The 20963-nt window shown below is 38.0% G+C and overlaps 1 protein-coding gene across 3 annotated transcripts in view; it reads right to left on the bottom strand.

Moving 5' to 3' along the window:
- The window catches only part of ATP2A2 (ATPase sarcoplasmic/endoplasmic reticulum Ca2+ transporting 2), a 52935-nt gene that overhangs the window by 27407 nt on the left and 4565 nt on the right, over positions 1 to 20963 (bottom strand). For all 3 annotated transcript variants that reach the window (XR_014151551.1, XM_081842578.1, XM_081842577.1), the window contains exons 5-6: positions 12049 to 12153; positions 7881 to 8019 (exon numbers count right to left, since the gene is read on the bottom strand). Coding sequence is in view for 2 of the 3 variants with exons in the window: in XM_081842578.1 (XP_081698704.1) it covers positions 7881 to 8019; positions 12049 to 12153 (244 nt within the window). In the remaining variant the exon portion in view is untranslated. The remainder of the gene's footprint in view (positions 1 to 7880; positions 8020 to 12048; positions 12154 to 20963) is intronic.

Raw genomic sequence — 20963 nt, 5'->3', positions numbered from 1 at the left:
GTTATGACAGTCAAAAGTTGATGAGCCCAAATAATAACAAAATTATTGTGGCTCCAGTAAATTCCCTGTACAAAATGTATACTTCTTCCCAGTAATTGCGGCCAATTGTTTTAAGCAGCAAGGATAGCAACCAAGCTGAAGTTTCATTGTTCTGAAGTTTGCTTAACTATCCAAAGTGAACAATTAAGTTCGGGTAGCACATAGAGAGACACAGTGACCGTTCTAATGCCAAAGTACAGGACAAAAGTTTGACATTCCAGTAACGGGGGGGGGGGGGGCTATTTTGCAATCTTATTTCCCACACTTCAAAGCCTAGCACCTTCCCAGAGTTCTGTACAATCTAAACAATTCATAAGGAAGAAAAAAAAACATGGGTTAATAAATATTTTCTAAACTTTGTCTTATCCCCTAACTTAAGATACACTACTGGCATGTGACAGCATTCTATTCTCCTGATTGCATAAAGTGAAAGCAAACCTTTGAACACAGCAAAATATGAACTAAGCATCTATTTAATTTATAGATTTTTGCCTCAGCCATATATGCTAATGTAGGTTTATATTCCCATTATATGAATTACTCATCCAGTCACACACTGCCCCCCCCATGCAGTTTACTGGATGGAGCCTTGAGCATGCCATTCTTGCTCAAATGTACCCACTTCCCACACAGTGATGTGGTTTTCCCGAAAAATGCTATGCAAATTAGAAAAAATTACATCAGTTTGCATTGGAAAATGTTATGGTGCCCTACAGAATGCTCTTATTTGGTACATAGATACATGTTACGTGTATGCTGCCTTTCCATAATTCAAGCCATGCTCAAGACTGCCTACAACATGAAATAAATGCATAATTAATGGTAAAGGGACCCCTGACCGTTACAAGATAACAAAAGTAGTAAGAGATGCTAACAACCTTGAAACTGCCAAGCTAGCCTAACAAATATATTCATAATAGGCATCAGTTCATTGTTACTATTGAACTTATGAAATGGGAAAGGTTCTGTTTTGGAAAATTGTCCATACCACATCACTGGTTCAGAGCAAGAAAGATAATGGCACCAGTAAAAACTTGAATAAAGGGAATCCAGAGAAACTTGCTAAATACATAAATTACTTTTGGACTACACACATCATAAACAGCTGAACAGTGTCTGTCCAAATAAAAAGTAACAGTGGTGATGGAAAGGGGATGATAGGAGAGATGGCACGAAACAATATCCAGTTTTTACTAGGGAAAATGGCTCTTTCATAACACAAATTGGCTTAACTTTAGTGAGAGGTTTCTCCAGAAGGAGAATTTCAGATGAACTGTTGAGTGTTCTCAAATTTGTTCTTTCAACCACTTCTGTATAGATACTGGACCTTTGCCATACAAATGTAGACATTTATAAAGGATAGGATTCTTAAATAAACATGGAATCAGAGTTTTCAAAGTCTGCTCTACTTTACTTTGCAGGGAGCTACATACCTTATCCAGACAATATTCAGATATTGGTATTTATGAAAAAGCCCTTATGAATGTTAGCTATTCTGTAATACAATGATTCAATGTTATAAAATATTAAGCTATCCAGAAGCACACTCTTCTGCAACCTGCTAAAATTTTGTATGTTTGGGGGCGTTACAGATCTGACCTGAACCAGCAATGTGTAATGGCATCCCTAGATGAATCAGAGTTCAAAGTCCCATATATTACAGTCCAGATTTCCAAACTTTTCATGTTGGTGACACACTTTATAGACATGCATCATTTCATGACACAGAAATTCAGTTTTAATAGCAAACCGGAGGTTAAACTAACCCCTTTCCAGCCCTGGAAGGAGCACAGTGAGCATTTGCGCAACACACCTACACACTGCAGCTGACACACTAACATGTCGCAACACAGTTTGGAAAGCTCCACTGTAGTCTTTTTGCCATATGTTGAAGACTTGCCCTTTCAAAAAGCTTTCCAAAGTGGAGACTTTTATCTCAAGCAGTATCTGCATGGGATTTAAAATTCTACATATGTTTCTATTGTATTGCAAAATCACTTTTGAGATGCTCTGTGGAAAGAATTGCATAGATTCTTATTTAATATCCTCTGCCAACCCATAATTCCAAATTAGTAACATTCTCTTCTTCTTTTAATACCTAGCTTATAAATTCTACTCTTCGTTATCTAATTTGTTTCTCTTTCGAAGTCAACTAAACTCATGATTAAAAGGTTTATGGATTCTATGGACCCCCCAATCTTTTCCATGAGCACAACCACCAACAAAACTGGCTGAAAGTTTGCCCAATGAAATAACTCTGGAAAAATCAAAGAAGACAGCTTTTAATAGCCAAGCACATTGTTGTTATTTGCTCTTCAACTTCCCCATCATTTGCTTAGAGAACACACAATTAGCAATTTGACCCTGGCCAGACACCAGCAAATTCCTGCTCAGGCTTATTTAAGGACTATGACATCAGAGGTGCTCATAGAAAGTCTGTTGGGAAATGAATGGGTTAAAAAAAGCCAGAGGCTTCAGCAAGCTAATGAAAAAATCACTCACTGATCAGTTCTTGCAGCAGTACTCTGAACATTAGTAAACTCCCTACCCTTCTTTATAAATGCTGCTACTCTGGATTTTTCCAATAGAGATAATTATGACTGTCTGAATATAGTGTAGTAAACTGATTAGTTGAAAATAATTAGGAGACCTTAATTATAGCAATAGCTAAATGCGTAGGCTTTAGCAAATACAAGAAAAGCAATTCACAAAACAGCAGTAGCAGTGCAGTCAACATAACTAGTGGCAGAAATGCAGTTTCTCTGCTCAAGTGTCTGGAAAGGAAGACCATCAACATTCCCTTTTTGCCATGTTAGAGGATTCTAGCAAGCATGCCAAGCTAAGCAGCAACATTCAAACTACTGGATTATTCAGGTAATGAAAGGAGGAAATTGTGGTACTTCAGCAGTGCTCCTCAATATGCAAGGTTTCTATAGTCTGTGAGTACATACTGCTTGTACTCTTCTACCTATAAAAATTTAGAAGACTATCACACAAAACTGATGTGTATTATACAGGACCTGAACACTTAATTTAAAACAGTTACAGTATGTGAACTGTGTGCTTGAACTATACACAAGTTTCTATGTTATCCAACACAAAACTGATACCAGTTCCTTTTCAGAAACACACATACTATGGAACTATAGAGCATGAGGTATAGAGCATGACCAAAGTGTAAGGAATAAGGGAATACTAATAACTGAAAACTGCATGAATGTGCCTCTCCCCCACCCGCAAAAAGCAGGCATCAGTTCTGTAAGCATGCAGTACTTTCAGAAGAAGCAGTAAGTAAGTACCTTTACTTTAGTACAATTGATTAATAAAGCTTAAAACAAACAGCTGCAGATTAATAAAAAAAAATTCCTAGAAGTTGATTCTCCCCAGTAAAAATCTGAATCAGATAAGTAAGATACAAAGTCATTTGAGGAAAAACTGGGTATTCTTTGGTTGTCATATGTAGGTTACCAAACTACATTGTGATTGTTTAACAACACCTAGAACCCTGTGGAGGTTAGTGAAAGTTCCTAAAGGTTTATACTGCGAGAACATTATTTTCTACTTTTCAAAATAAGCTTCTTATTGATAGCTGATCTTCATACACTGTGATAAAGCAGTATTACAGTAAAGTCTCCCATCTGAACAGAATCTTTTCTTAGAAAAAGGTGATTATCACAAGTTCTAATTAGATATGTCCTCAACAGTCACTCCCCCAGCATAATCACTTGTAAAAGATGCTGAGAAGTTTCAAAATATGTGTCTATTGTTTGACTGCAATGTCTGTTGTATTTTGGTTCCTATGCTGGTTCCTCTACTACCTCTCTTTCTTCACTAGTCTTGATCCATTAAGAGCATCTTTGCTCAAATCTTCATCAGCAACTTACAACTGCAAAAACTACCCACAAATGGCAGGTATAGTTATTTTACCAGTAAGCAATAGCATCAACTTGCTACAACCAGGTAGTTTCAGGTAATGCATGGTGGCACTGTATATAAAATCCCCTCAAAAGGCAGCAGCATTTATCCCTGTGAAGTGACCAGCCTCCTAGTGAAGGCAACCTTATTAATCCCACATTTACAAGTGGCAGCAAAAGCACGAAGGTGGCTAATTGGCACATTCCAACTGTTCTGTTTGTGGTTGTTATTATTACGCATATTCCACTGTTAAGCTGTAAGCAATATCCTTTGAAGGGAAACAACCTATATTTAATAATTACAAGCTCCAGTGTAACCACAACTTCCTACAACATTGTACTTATTAATTCATCATCTAACAAGTACTTTACATACTTTGAAAGCTTGGTGTTTGCTTAATGTTTTTCCAGGCAAGATATGGCTGTTGGAAAAGCAACTCGCCCCCCAAAACAAGTTGTGTTGACAAAAAGGACACTTATTTAAGGGCCAGTGACTGTGCCCCAATGCCTTCTTTGCTTAAAAAAACTCCCACCTATCCTAAAACATCCATGAACATTAGACAGCACTGATATCTGAGAGGTAACTGCCACCTGGTTATTCATGACAGTCACTGGTGCCTGCAATGCAATGTCACTGGCACACTGCCTAAAATTCCATACCCAGATATGCATCCCCGCATCAAGTGCTTTGTCGCTTCCCTACATGGTCCTATTTCTGCAGGCACCATGTCAAAGGCCATCCAATATGCTTACACTTATGACAGAGGCATGCACACAGTTTCTCTCACCTCCAGGTTTTGACACTAGCTGTGGAACATAGTGTATGTACTCTTGCCACCCACCCTGAAATTTTAGCTTGGCTATAGTCACTTACAGTGACTGGATTACATTTCACAGCACAGTCTATTCAAGTTAATTGAAAAGTCATTCCAAAAATTAAGTTTAGTCTTTCCAAGGGTAAGAATAGCATTATTGCAAATCTGAGAATTATTAGTTATCTGCACATCAGCTTGACCATGAAATAATTCAATCCACATAGTATTAATATTTTTTATTAAGGACAGTAATTTGAACTAAAAAGATCAAGTACACCTATTATATAACTTTTGTCATCTATCACTGCAATATCAGTATGATATGTAGTACAAGTTATATGCTAGATACACATATTCAATGTCCTTCAGTACACACACAAATGGACCTCAAGAGTGAAATGTTAGCAGGAAGGTATTTATACCCAATGTAAGAGCCAGGAGGGAAGCACAGAAATAAATTTATTCTCGAAAGTGCCAACTATGAAGATTCAGCATAGTTCAATGAATTTTGGAACTCAGGTTTCTATTTCAGGAGCAAACCCAACACAATGATCTACCACAAAAATAAATCAGGAGACCATGGGTCACTGGGTGGTTACACCCCATGCTTCCCAAGAAGAATATCACAATAAGGGGGAAACCAAGCTGGCAACATCCATCAGCCTGTGAAATAACAGTCTTTCCTCCTCTCTGCCAGAAAGTTCACTCTACTCCAATTGCCAGTTACTCTGGGACTGCAAGTGCTAAAGGGACACACAGCCTGGCCCAATCCATTGACCAAGGGCCACTCCAGACAGGGAGACTTGGCTTCATGTATCAGCAGTGAAAGAGCAGCTGCTCCAGTGTTGCTTACACCAGTGTGGTGTAGTGGTTAGCACAGGACCAGGGAGACCTGGGTTCAAATCCCCACTCAGTCAAGAAGCTCACTGGGTGACCTTGGGACAGTTACTTTTTCTCATACCACACAGAGTCGATGTGAGAATAAAATCAAGAAGGGGATGAACCATGCATGCTACCTTGAGCTCCTTACAGAAAAGGTGGTATATAAACCCAACACATACATGAAAACATTAGATTTTAAGCCTGAGGGCATAAATATTAGTACAACTCATTATGTATGCTGAAAAAAATTGCCATGGATTATTTGAACTTGTATACAGTATAACCAAACTGAACTAGTTCATTTTGTAAAGGGAGAAATGTGAACTATAAATAGTTCGTTTTTGGACATGTTAAACTTGAACTTGTGAAAAATGAACTGCCCAAGATCTATGTATTAGATATACATTCAAACAAAATTAAGCCATCCATTTCTCTTAAACTCATGTCAGAGGAATTGAAGCTGGAACTGAGTAACAAATACTTGAACTTTGTGGAGGAGAGGGAATAGGCTATCCAAAATTGGATTCAAGTCAGGAAGCTTGTACCACGTTTCTATTAAGTGCACACATTTCTACACCTAAATTGCTCATTAAACCATATGGCAAGGAGTGCTCTACCTACAAAATCCTCATCTAGCAGGGTTCTTTGTTTTTGCCACATCAATCCAATATATCTGCTCTCTGAATTTGACAATAAAGAAGTTAAACATCTATGCAAATCTTAACACAAACACATATCTCAACAATACAGTGCAAAAGTAAGAAGTGGAGGAACACCATGGAAGGTGGAAGAAAGCCACCCCCAGTAGAGACAACACCATAATGCCACAGGGAGGGAAGCTGGATGCAGGAAGTCAAGACGCAAGTAAACATGACTTTGGCCGGCCAATCCTTCCCATTTGGTCCATAAGGTAGTTTCAGACAAGTCATGCCCATCTGCCATCATATATGAAACCAGGTGTGGGGTATGTAATGGTGGCTTAGAAAAAGGGGCTTTGCTTTGAAGGCACTGCCAATTGGCAAAGCCTGCAAAGGCACTTGCGCACCACTTCCCAAATACCCTCTCTGTCAGGCATCTGGGAAGTGCTGGGCAACTTTCCCCCATACCCCAGGTCAACTTTGACAGATGTCTTAATTATGTCAGGTGATTGATATCAGATGACTGACAAGGCAGGTGACTGGTTACACAATACATTATTCTGTTGTTGTTGATTTCTTTTTATTTGGTCTTGTGGTGTTTGGTGTCGCTGGCTTTTGTCGCAATAAAACTTGGTCTGGTTCACAGGAAGAGAGCCCAGAAGTCACATATTCAGTCACCAGATATTGCACTGCTATGATAGATATCTGACGAATAATGATCTATCCTACAATTCAATCCTAAACTGAAGGCCCATATTATTAGATCCGCACTTCTGAAGCCCACCCCATATAGCTGTGTTAACTGATCTTTTAATCTTTTAATCTTTCTTATAAATTTTTAGACCCATTATCTATCCTTAATTAAGTACTCTACGTATTTGTTTAAATCTACGTTTGGTTCTAGCTCCTATTTATTTAATAATTATTCGCCTGGATTCATACTGTCATACTATCTATGTATATGTTTTGTTTATGCTGGTCTATGACCGTAATAAAGTACTTGACTTGACTTGATTCTGTTGTAGGTCACTTCATGTCAGTTCAGCTGTTGTAACAGCTCATTTGCACCTCTAGAAGTAAGCAGTTTTTCTCCCCTCACAGTAAAGAGGTTGATGAGGAAAGGCAGTAAAGCCCACAACTTACACAAATTTAACTTGTGTGCATTCAGCTTTGTGCACACAATTTTTTTTTAAAAGGTGGGCAGAAAGGAAAGGGGGTCCCAGAAAATGACCTTGGCAATCCCACCCACCAATGAACCCAATGTGCTATGATTATACATGATTTTTGGCTTTAGGCGCAATCCCTGGAATATAACCCCTACATAAGTTGCAGGCATTCCCTAGTGAGGTGCATCTGTCTCCCTCCTTACTGACTATCAGGAGATATTTTTAAATGTTCCTGTTTACCCTAGCATTTGATGGCTGAAAGATGCTGTTCCTGGCAACCCTGAGTTCACAGCCTTTTACAATGTTTAAAACTGTTTTTGAGTATATTTATTTTTTAATGTTTTTTTATCACTCTTTGTCTTAACAGCAAATCAATTTGTAAGAACTAAAAAGACCCATAATGTTGTAGCATATAAAGCATCTTACCAGCTACTTCCACGATATCACCTGGAACCAAGTCTCTTGCTTTTATCCTTTGTACACTTTTTCTGTCTTGTCTATACACTTTACCCATTTCAGGTTCATATTCTTTAAGAGCTTCAATGGCATTTTCAGCATTTCTTTCCTGCAAGAAATAAACACTGAGATTAGAGGGCACACAAGCTGTTGCTTTTACTATTGTGGTTGGCCAAATTGCCACCCTCCAATTTTCTCATTTATACTGTTAGGCAAACAATCTTTGTTCATTTACTGACATTACCAGATGCTGTTGCAACAAGGGGAGCAGCCTGCAAAACATCACTTTCAAATGCAATCTACAAACCAATGCCCTCTACTTCATTTCATTTCATATTCTTGCAAATGTGTTTTGTTACAGTTTGGGAAAGACAATGATAGTTTTAATGTTTTAAGACAAGAGGTTCACTTGGGGATAGTTCGATAAGAACCTCTTTTCATAATCATAGAGAGATCCTGTTCTCATATAGAAAACAGGCAGGCTGCATCCTGTGTCATTTTAGAGCAAGCAGCCTAAAACCCAAAAGCGTAATTCTTATAGTTAGTGATTAAGCAGTAGACAAGACAGATCAGAATCACTTCTTTGGAAATTAACTTCTATCCCTCCCACAACAATTAGCCACTGTTTGGCCAGATGCGTTCATAACTACAACTGGATATATTCATAGTTACTACAACAACTCTGGCATCCAAGTTTGAAGAAAACAATTGTCCTCAAAGCCTCCTATTTGTACTTATAAAAGAAAAATGTAGTGCATGACTTGCTAACAAAGTAACTGCTATTAGCTGAACATAGTGACTTTTTTGGCATTTTAAAAGAACATATTAAAACCTCATAAGCAGTGTTAGAAACTGGGATAGAAAAGCTATTTCCCACATGGAACCTCTGTTGCGGGTGCAAAAACAGAATGGCTAGCCCCAAACGTAGCAGCACTTCTTGTTAATTTGTTTGAAATGCATGAACTAATGCACAATTCACACCAGTGACACATTGTTAGTATCACATTTTTAATGGCAATTCTTAATTGAACATCACAAACATGAATGGGGCTCAACCCCTCTAATTGTGGCCAAAACCATAAGCCAGTTGAATAATTAATATTTACAAATACCAGTATTATTATTATTATTATTATTATTATTATTATTATTATGTAAAGGGGGAAGCAAAGAGGCATATGGAAGGCAGCAGCCAGCGATCTTACTTTGAAGTCAGGCAGGAAGATATTTCTAGCAGCAGCAATTTTAACCTTGAATCTCAGTCACCATACGCAGCACCAAGACTTCTCAAATTGCTTGCAATCAGACCATTCCCAGTCACAAAATGCACCTGGTTCCCGGCTAATTTTGAATGCTGCTCATAAATGTCCACAAAAACTGAATCTGAGTATGTTAAGAGTGGTGTATGCCTGTAGTTATTTAATAAGGACTTTGCAGTTAATAATATTGTCTATTTCCAGACAGTTTAATGTTAAAATCTTGCCAAATTATTATAGGTCACCAACAGAAAAAAAATTCCAAGTAGCGAACAGTTTTGCTACTTGCCCCAACTCACAAATCATAACTTTTCCAGATTCAACATTAGGAGATATCAAAAACTGTTTTGCATATTGTTCCATTGCAAAACACTTTATCTAACTGCTTCAACTAAGTGCTGAAAATCAAGTGTCTTTTCTGCCAATCCAACAACTAAAGAATTAGCTTTCCGGGGAAATGTTCATATTGTTAACAATATGTTACGTGAGGCAAAAGTTACATTTGTCTCCCTTCCCAGCGCCCATTCAGAATTGTAACATGAGCATACTTGTCGTTATTAAGCCACCCAGATAGACCACTTTAAATAGAAAATGTTCTTTTGGAATTTATCTGAGTGACTATTTTTAACAATCCAATCTGTGAGAGCAATTAAAAGATCTGTACTATAGGGACATCCTGCTCACACTTTCTGCTCCAGATTAAATTCATGCATTCAACTGCTTATAGCATCTGCTATTTAGAATAGTCAACTACCTTGTACATTCCAAGCAGAGAGAGAGGCTTCATTAATCACCTATCATATACCATTTGGGGATTTGTAATACACATTGGCTGGGTATATTTTTGTGGTATAGGCTTCAGGAACACATTATTGGATTGTAAACAGATGAGCTGCTTGAAACCAACTAAAAGAAACACTACCTATAAAAAGTTATTAGTCAGAATCTGGTAGCTCCGGCTTGGCAGTGGTTTTATACCAATATCTTATTACCATGGTTTCAGGAGACAGTCATTCTCATTTCACCATACTTTCAGATATAGCCAACTGGGGCCCTTCCTTTTCAAACATTTCTCAGATCCCAGATTTCTCTTGAATCCTGTATAGCAATAATCGCCAATACACAAATTGGGGGTGAGGGAACTCCATGTCTGTCAGGATATGAAGGCTGTGGGCCCTACTATACATAAGCTTGATATAGAAATAACTTCCTACAAAATGGGTGACCAATTTATGTATTGGGGCAATTTATGTATTCATACTGACAACTACTTGATTTGACAAATATAAATATGTTAAAGTGCATTTAAGACTCAAGCTGTTCGATGAGCCAGCAAAAAGAAACAGTAAAAAAAAAAAAGGGTTTTCAAGGTTCTAGTTAGAAGTATAAAAGAAAATCTGCTAATGTGTCCTGTGAATGTGGCCCAAATCTGCTGCCACCGTCTGACCCTGGTGGTCTGCTGTTGTTTGCATTCTCTTCAGTTAAGGTGGTGCAGAAGGATATATGTAATATGAAGGAAAGGGGGTGTAGTGAGAATCTAGAGCAGGGGTCAGCCACCTTTTTCAGCTGTGGGCCAGTCCACTGTCCCTCAGACCTTGTGGGGGGCCAGACTATATTTTGAAGGGAAAAAATGAATGAATTCCTATGCCCCACAAATGACCCAGAGATGCATTTTAAATAAAAGGACACATTCTACTCAAGTAAAAACACGAAGATTCCCGGACCGTCCACGGGCCGGATTGAAAAGGCGATTGGGCTGCATCTAGCCCCCGGGCCTTAGATTGCCTACTCCTGATCTTGAATGCAGAGTGGAAGGAAAGGGGGACCTTTTTCTGCCTTCCCATTTCCAGCTACTCTCTGAAGCCTGAAGAAAGGACCCACATAAGAGTATCTGTAGGGTAGGCAGGAGAAGCATTTTGCAGTCTTCAGATGAGGACTAGACCATATGAAAAATTAACATAATATTTTAACTGGAGCTGACAATATACACAATTCATTTTCAGCTTTGTTATCTTGTAAAAGAAAGAGCTTAAGTGCAGCTGCAACCCAGGTTTAAGGTGCCATATGGCGATTAGCTTTTATATATCAGTTTCTACCACTGCCTGTTATTATAAACACATACATTCTCAAATACACAAAACAACCAATTCACATGTCATATAATTATATAAAAGACAATAAAAGCATACTGAGGAAGTAGTTCAGGGCAAATTGGGTTTTCCTAACCTTAATGGCATGTCAGTCCATGCATGCAAGTTAGAACTACCATAAATACACCATGCAGAAGCAATTCAAATTTTAGATTTAAATAAGCAAGTAAGATTTCAGTGTCATGCATCAACTATGAAAAACACATGCATCACCTCATCCCCCAAAATACTCAATTCTCATAAATGACCTAAATGGAGACAATAGATGTACCACTGTTTTCTTCTTTGTAACATAAAAAACCTTAATTAAAACTAAAAAAAAAAAAGACCTAAAGTTCAGCATTCTTCACAAACTCTCAAAATTTAATTTCTAGTACAGCAGATCCATCCTGTAACTTCCTGATTTCAAAAGAAACTTGTTACACAATATGGAGGGCTGCTGCTTAAGCAATACAAGTCCTAAGTTTCCTTGGGTTCACTTAATTAGTTCTAATTAATTAATTAATTAGGCTCTTTGGATCCTGCAGTACTTCTACAATGTAGAGCACCTCTCAAATAACTAAATCTGAAATGCTGAACTATTTCCACTATTTCACAACCTGCATCTACTTTCAGGCTAATCAAAAATATATATAGCAAATTTACTTAAAATTAGTCTGTGCAAGTTGCAGCCTATTGGAACAATGTTTATGAAGTTTTCCAAGATTCAAGCATTACAAAATATTCACTCACCTGCCACACACCCACAATTGCATTGGCTACCAATATGAGTAAGATTACAAAAGGCTCTACAAAGGCTGTGACTGTTTCTTCACCTTCTTCAAACCAGGCCAACACCTACAAGAGAGATTGAAGAACAGGTCATTTTACATATTCAAATATTATATACTGTATTTTCTATAACAGTTGTCTTAATTTTAGCTATATGTTAAGTCATTGGTAATTAGATATACCCTAGGATTTATTGCACCAGTTAAAAAGAAAAGTCACTTAAGCGACACATTAGAAGCTAAAAGCAAATTTCATTTTACAAAAATAATCCCATCTTCACCTTCCCAAATGGCTTGAATTTGAAAGTACATTGCACGTTAGAAGGCTAGAATTGTAGCTTTTATTTTCAAAACAAATTACAAAGTTTAGCTTTGTTAACAATGCCTAAATAAATTAGAGTGAGGAAACATATATACACACAGTATGTGTGTGTGTATAATTTTTTTAATAATGTATTTTTTTCTCTCGGGAAGCTTACATGGCAATGTTAGAGGTTAGTCTTAAAAAATAAAATCCGGAGACACAATCTGCAACAGTTTCTTAAAGATAAGACTTTAGTAGTTTAATACATAGTAAGCTTTGTGCTACCATGCTTATGCTTGGTTAGTTTGCTATTCTGAGATTGAAACATGGTAATATTTATCAGGTTCTAAACTGTCATTATAATCTGCTACTAAGTCCCACATTCCTTAAAGCCAAGCCTCCTCTCTGTTAACAATAGAGAAGGTTAAGTCATGTAATACTGAGCAGTCTGATTGCAGGGTGATCAGGAACTAGAATGTAGTTGACATTTTCTGGATAAGGTCGCCACACAGTTAAGAGGTGCATATGTGCTAAAATACTGACGGGGCACTAGAAAAACCAAAGTGATTAAATCATAAAAATGGAAGAAGTGTGGAATGTCTCAGCAAAATTTCATACAATACTGCATGTGTGTATTTTTTAAAAAGATGTCAGACCCAACAGAGCTCAAGATCAGCTTGCAGCTATCCCCTTATTTAGATTCATCAGCATAAAGAATAATTTACTTTAATATCAGGAAACATAGGAAAGTGCCATCCTAATTATTTACAGCTAAATGCAGTCAAGTACTCTCTTGAATACATGTAGTTCCTTGATTGTATCTACATGTGTGCTCCCATAGCTACTGGATATTATAAAAATCCATGATAGACTTTAAAAAATGAAACTTGATCTTAGGTAGATAAATGCCTTTATCAAAAGGTTTCTGAGCCCCTGAGCCCTAGTTTTCCCCAAAGCGTTTCCTGTGCTGCCTCAGAAGTCATCCTAGACCACTTTTAGAAACCATCTCCAACACAAACATGAAGAGCTGCTTTCAGCGGGAAGAATACGCTAGAGCAGTGCAAATCCTTATACAAACTGAAAGAATTACAATGTCTGGGGTGACCCACAATGTTGAAACATAATTAAAGTTAGGGAGCCAACAACAAAATATGGCTTGTGCTGTGCTGGGTTCACATGCACCACTAAACCATGGTTTAATGTTACACGTGAACCAGGTCACTGAATGGGGTACTTAAGAGTCACAGGCAAAATTTCATTTAATCTACACTTACTTGGTAGCCTGTATCAAACTCTGCAATGATTAATGCAGAAAATATCTACTACTATATTCAACATATTGTGCAACAGGAAGTAAAAATCAACAAACTTAATAATGCTGAAATCATTAGTGCTTGGAAGCCAGTCAATAGGAAGCTGAAAGAAGAGGAATCTTGTTAAGTAGAACTATTTTCCAGGTGGGTACACAGGCTGTGGGAAATAAGAGAATGGAGGAAATGCTGTACTGCACTAAAGGCTATAGGGAAGGCAGTTTCTAGATTGAGGGGAATGATAAATCTTAAATAGAGGAAAATTTCATTAGAAAATCACCTTCTGGTTGGAATGCAGAATCTAGATTTCACTCCTAAATTTAATATTGGCTCTTTTAAATGGCTGTTGCTACAACTTATCATTAGCCACTTGATGGAGCTCCAGTTATACAGCTATGATGTGACTGAAGTATTCAGGATCCTAGTACTAAAATAAGAGATTAAATGCCTCTGCAATGGCATCTATCAATGGAATAAGAGCACCACTAAGACAGCCAATTTTTTTAAGTCCATCATGCTCAATAAGACATAAAATAAAAACAATAAATATTTCGTACTGATTTAAGATGATTAATTCACTTCATAAAATTTATACACTACTTCATTGTAAAAATACTCTCAAAGTGGTTTACAAAAAGATAAAATAAGAAAATCAAGAAAATACAATTCATCCAGATTTTTAGGCACATTACCTCCCACTTAGGCACAGGGAATGTATTACAGTACAGTGGACCCTCCGGATACGAACTTAATTCGTTCTGGGGGTCCGTATGTACCCCCAAAAGTCTGCATCTAGAGCTGCTGCTTCTACACACACACACAGCACAACAGAGCACTTCTACGCATGCGGCGAAACCCGGAAGTATACACTTCTGGGTCTGCCGCGTTTGCAACCTGAAAGTTACGTTACCCGAAGGTAACGTAACCTGAGGATCCACTGTATACATATCTACATGTTTCATGCTTGTCTTTAATTTCTGGCTCGTGATAAACTGATTATCTTTTGATCCACCTTTCTCTACAATACCCAGCACAGACAATGGGCACCGGAGAGGCATCAATTAGAGGAGGAACTAGAAGATGAGAACACAAATAACTGACTTCCAGGCCACAAGAAGGGAGTGCGACCAGTTCCAATATATCCCATCCTAACCTCTTATAAGCATTTGTTGAGGTTTCCCATACACAGCAGCTTTTTCTTAAGGAATTGTGAGGTCTAGAAACCTGCTGTGTAAAATAAATGCTCAAATTGTCAAATGGTTCATTTCATTAATAGCAGCCATGCTGATTTTAGACGCCTTGCTAGATATAAAGCACCAATTACAAAAGCCACATCTTACATCTCACTTTTCTCTTCCAAAGAGGATGTAATCTTTAACAATGAGCTGTGCCAACCGTATAATGAACAGTTTCCTTTGTGAGAGGTTAGTACAATTAACATGAAAAAGTTGAAACTGGAGAATTCTATGTAAAGATCCACTGTAGCTGCCATCTGCCTTTCCTCTTCTCTACATTCACAAATTATAAACTAGTCACTCATGTATTGCATTTTAAAGCCAAACTTCAACGTTTGCCAGCATTATAGCAAAATACAAAATTTAGCATATTTTAATTATTTAGACTGTATTTGTTGTACATCATCACAAGATCCCCACAAGCAAGCAAACCAATCAAAATATGCACACTGAAACCATAAAATCGTTAGTAAATACAAATAACTGTCTTGATATTTCTTGTAACTTTTTTTTAAAATTCTACCACAAAGCAGTCCTATGAACTGATCTTGATTAGATTATCATTATTCCCTTTATATTGGGATTCTTGCTCTGAAGTTCTACCAAGCTCAATGGCCTTATTTCCAGATACAGAGATATAGGATTGCAGCTTTATAATGCTAAGACTTTTAGAAGTGATTCTTTGAGTTGTAGTAATATGTGCTGTTTCATAAATCTTCCAAAAATGTTTAAAATACCACTGCTGCTTACAAAAGATTATGAGACCTGAAGCAAATAGGTACACCAACTAGGGATGGGCATGGAATAGTAAGCTATAGGTAGTCAAGAGTCTCTGAGATCCTAGAGTCATAGTTGGAAGGGACCAGAAGGGTCAACTAGTCAAACCTTCTGCAGTGCAGGAATCTTTTGCCCAATATGAATAGTTCTATTTGCAAGTCCTGAAAACGTACATGCAGATTGGTATCAAATGTTTAATGTCTCTAAACATCATGTTTGTCACCTTTTAAGTTCTGAACTACATAGCAGACATCATACAACAGTGTGTGACATTTCCATACCACACAAGACTCTTAACACACGTTTAATGACCACTTGTTCTCACAAACAGCAATCAGCTGAGGTGGCAAGCTTGGATTGTTTCAGGTTGGAAGGGAAGCGATCACATGACAGAACCCACCCACCCCCGAAACACTCTTGCACACACACAGAAAACCAACATGCTATCCTAAAATCCTACTCCTCGACAACCTGCTTTCTATGTGCAGGGCATTTTGTGTGTATTCAACCATGTAAGACTCAGCCTAGTGTATAACACGATATAGGCCCAAGCTTTAAAAAGGAAAGACAAATGTGAATGTTTTGGCATGTTAGCACTTGGGCTTCCTGTGTGGCTACTGGCTGTGTGAAAGGTCAAAGCTTCTAGTGGGCATTTGACAGACTTGGTAGAAGCAGTCTGCTATAAAACAACTGGGGGGAGGGAGACCAGTTCTTAAGAATTGTCATCTCACATAAAAAAGACTATGCCATTATGTATTTAATATATTTCTGTGCAGGATTTGTACTCTAGTCACAATGAACTCACCAGTGAAAACTATAGGTGAACACTTGCCCCAGCTTGGGTCTGATCCTGAGTTGATCTTTGGAGGTTCTTGAAAACAGCAAGTCTCACTGCTTCCATGAGCCTCCAAAGATCAGCTAAACACAAACATGGGTAATACTAATGGACCAGTGCTGTATCTAATGACTAATTCTGAAATAAAGCAGAATTAAATTCACTGCCCACAAGCCTAAAGATCTGATTTTGGGTCATGAATGAGATTAGCATTACAAACATTGTAAAGTGCTAGATAAAAAATAGCACATAGAACATGCATCCCACTCAATTCCAGACTCTCCCAAGTGTCCCTTTTTTCCAGCAATAGTCCCACATTTACAGAAGCTACCTTGGTTTCTGATTTGATCCCAGAATGTCCTGCTTTTCCTTAGGACGTCCCCATTTTCATTGGAAGGTACGGAGTTATGTAAACCCCGAGCCAATGAGATAAATACAACCTTTAGAAGACATCTGAAGATTTTTAATGCTTAATGTTTCACTATGTTTTTATATATGTTGGAAGCTGCCTAGAGTGGCTGGGGCAACCCAGTCAGATGGGCAGGGTATAAATACTGTAATCAAATTTTTATTAACATTTTTATTATGGAATAGGACATCCCTATTTTCACTGGAGAAATGTTGGAGGGTATGCCATTCTCATTTAACTGGATTCACTTCTCTGTCCAACTCCTGCTAAAATTAGTTGTTGTTTTTATACACATTTAGTACTTTTTTGGAACTCACAGTACCTTATTAATGCTATTGTTTTACTCATGCTCTCTGGAGTGCTGTATGGACTCTTAATGGCATACTGTTTTTATTATTTTACCATAATTCATTTAAAATTAAACAGATAAAGCATTCCTTTGCAATAGTTTTGATAACAAGTTATCCCATACAAATTATTTTGCCCTAGAGACACTGTCCACAATCAATTCAGGTTATTTCCACTCTTTCCATGATTCACAGCCAAAAAACTCTCCCTATCAGTTGTTACAGAAAGTTAGTCAATAGAGGAGCACCCACCACTTAGATATTCTATCAGTTATTTCTGTACATAAGTACCATTTGCTATAATTCAGATTCTTATTCTTATTCTTATTATTTATTAGCTGCTCATCTGACTGGGTTCTAGGCTGCTTCAAACTAATTAAAACATCAATTAAAACATCCTGGAGGGAGGAAAGCTACACATTCTTAAGTTAAGCGAGTTTTTTAAAATTCTACAGTACTTCCCATTACATATTTTGTTTAATCCAATGCTACACACAGTGAAGTAGCCAAATACTACCACAAAGATAATTTTCTAAGCAGTTTTGGGACCAAAGATGTATTTAGTTGATCACTGTGCCCATTCTGCTAGATGCACAATAGGATTAGGTATTCTACAAGCATTAAAAAACTTTTGTCAGGTAAATTGCTAATTTATGTTACAAGTCTGTCAAACAAATACATGGTCAAAAAGGCAGTGAATAAATTAATAAGATGATTACATGACTTCCAGATGCCTCCTGAAAACAAATTTGAGGGGGAAATGTCCACAAGTTGTCAAGGGAGGTCATTATAAAAGGAAATTGTGTTTTTTATCAGAATGCAGGCAGCACTTTTTACATACCAAGACTTTTCTCACCATTTTATATAACATGTTCAATCATTCCCTTAATCTGTCTGGTGTAGAGAAATGAATAACTCAAGCCAGCTTTCAAGGCCACATAAAATGAGCTGCATCCCCTTTTCTACACTAACCAAGTAAAAACTTTAACACCCCTCTTTTATAATTTTTTACTGCAGTGCTTCTTAATACATTACATATTATTCTTTACAGCACTGGTCTTTAAATGGTGAGTCAGGATCCACTAGTCAGTCACAGTTTGATCCAAGGTGGGCCGTAATAGGAGCACTACCACTACACAAATATTATGGTGAAAGATTAAGAAATGGGTCCCCAAATGCATGTTTGGGTTAAAAGTGGGTGCTGCCTCTGAAAAGGTTGAAGATACAGTACCTGCTTTACAGCATATCAAATACTTGATAAAAATACTCAATGTTTAAAGGTTGCCAAATTTCTAAAAAGAATGATAAAGCCACCTTCCTTTCTAAACTCTCATATAGCGTATATTTTCTAATCTCCACTATTTGGCATATCACACATAAGCATAGATCACATCTGCTAGAATCTCTCTTCATCTTGTTTCAAAGTTTAACAAAATTAACAAAACTAAGTTCAATCGCCAGAGAGCAGGATTTTATTTGTAGTTACTGGAGTTACCAAAAAAGAGGCTATTGGTTTGGTGGCTATGTAATTTAGGCTACAAGTATCCTACTCTGTAAGAAGCAACATCAGATAAATAGGCCAATTCTCAGAAGTCAGAGAATGCCGAAGCTAGAACACTGTGTATGAATGCTTAGTATGAAGGATTGTGTCTTTGTATACAAGTAAGATGATCCTTCATGTTCCAATAACTTAACCTTATGTTGCATCTGTTATTCTCCAGCACCAGGATAACAACTGTGGGACTAAATTGCCCATGCCAATTTCATGGTCACTATTAGAAGCACAGCAAGCCATTTTTGTTCAGGAAAATAAGTAATGACACATCTCCCAAACTGCATTATAGAATCAAGGCTAATATGGTAGGAACTGGTGCTAGAGAAAGGCCCTCCCTGACAATGGAGCATAATTCAGTGATAGAGCACATCCTTTACCTCCAGAAGTCACACAAGTTGTAGAGAGAGGATCTTAGGTGGCACAGCTATAAAACACCTCCAAGGCTTCAAGAGCTACTGCCCGTCAAAATTAGACAACACAAGAAAGGCCACTGGTCAGGGCAATATGGCATCATACTTTCATAGGGCAAAGAATTTTGTATTGTTTTTATCCCACTATTCCACCCAAGGATCTTAAGGTGGAATACACAGGTTCACCTCATTTTATCCTCACAAGAACCCTTTGAGGTGGGATAATAGTGTGCCCCAAGATGACATAGTGAGCTTCACAGCTAAGGAGGGATTCAAACCAGTTCTACTCGAACACCAACCACACTGGTTCATAAAAATGAACCAGGTTCCTGCTATAGAGTCCAGTGGCGTAGCGTGGGTTGTCAGCACCCGGGGCAAGGCAAGTAATTTGCGCCCCCTAACCCGTGGATTTGCGCCCCCTAACCCCCAGATGTTGCGCCCGGTGGGGCAGGCCCCCCCCTGCACCCCCCACGCTACGCCACTGATAGAGTCCAATATTTATAATTTCATTTGTTGGAATCACAGTATTTTCCTTCTCTTGCATGTACTACTTTCCCTAATCTATAGGGTAGTGGTTCTCACATTCTGTCCTTATTTTACAAACAAAGCACCATGCATACAAACTTTAGGTGTTCCGAGTTTTAAATCATCAACAAGACTGTTCAAGACGAACATGTAGCAAGCACTCATCAGCAGAGAAAGGGGAAGTTGCATATTCTTATTATTTTTATAGACTTACAGACCTGAACGCATGAATATGGAAGCAAAATACAATCATCCAGAATGACACACAATACATAATTCTCTGCACATTAAAGTAACCTTCCACAACCTTGTTTTCTCTGATGTTGTTGGACCAAACTGCATCATCCCTGAGCATTGGCTATGCTGGTTGGGAATGATGGGGGCTGTAGTCTACCGTCTGTGGAACCAAGTTTGGGGAAGGTTGTATTTAAGTAAAATGCTTGTTTTGCAGTAGAACAGATAAAAGACACTGTCTTATTTCCCTCAAAGGGGAATTGTAAAATTTATAGGCCCAAGTTTTCCCCTAATGTACACTTCACAGTTGTCCTTTTAAGCACTGCCTGGCCTCTTTGTAAATTAATCATCACAACTCCTCAGGAGCACAGTTCTTCCATTATTCTGGAGGGAAGAGGCTTATTCAAGTGCACTTCACTATTAGGGCCCTTTAAATACTTTGTTACAACATTAAGATTCCAAATTGCATCAGAAATTAAAGGAAAAAAGTGAGGCAGCATCTTTTTTAGGTCTCTGAGTGCAATACTTGTTTCTATATTGTACACTTCAACCAACTGGCAGACATGACAGATGTTACACTATACCAGTGATGGCCAAACTTGGCCCTCCAGCTGTTTTGGGACTACAATTCCCATCATCCCTGACCACTGGTCCTGTTAGCTAGGAATGATGGGAGTCGTAGTCCCAAAACAGCTGGAGAGCCAAGTTTGGCCATCACTGCACTACACCATGCTTCTAAAAAGGTTTAATGTGAACATGCAGTGTGCTGGTGCATTCAAAGTTCTTGCTCCACTCCTCCCAAGTTCCTGCTACACTGCCAGGAAACAAGCCCGGCTTGTCATGACGTCTAAAACCAGGTTCATTGTTTGGAGAGAAACAAGCCACAAGTAGTAACCAAGGTTTATTTTTAGAATACTGATCATGGTTTGTTTGGGG

The sequence above is a fragment of the Podarcis erhardii genome (assembly GCF_964252035.2).
Source record: "Podarcis erhardii genome assembly, chromosome: 15".
Lineage (NCBI taxonomy): Eukaryota > Metazoa > Chordata > Lepidosauria > Squamata > Lacertidae > Podarcis > Podarcis erhardii.
This window is presented reverse-complemented; position numbering and strand designations above follow the sequence as displayed.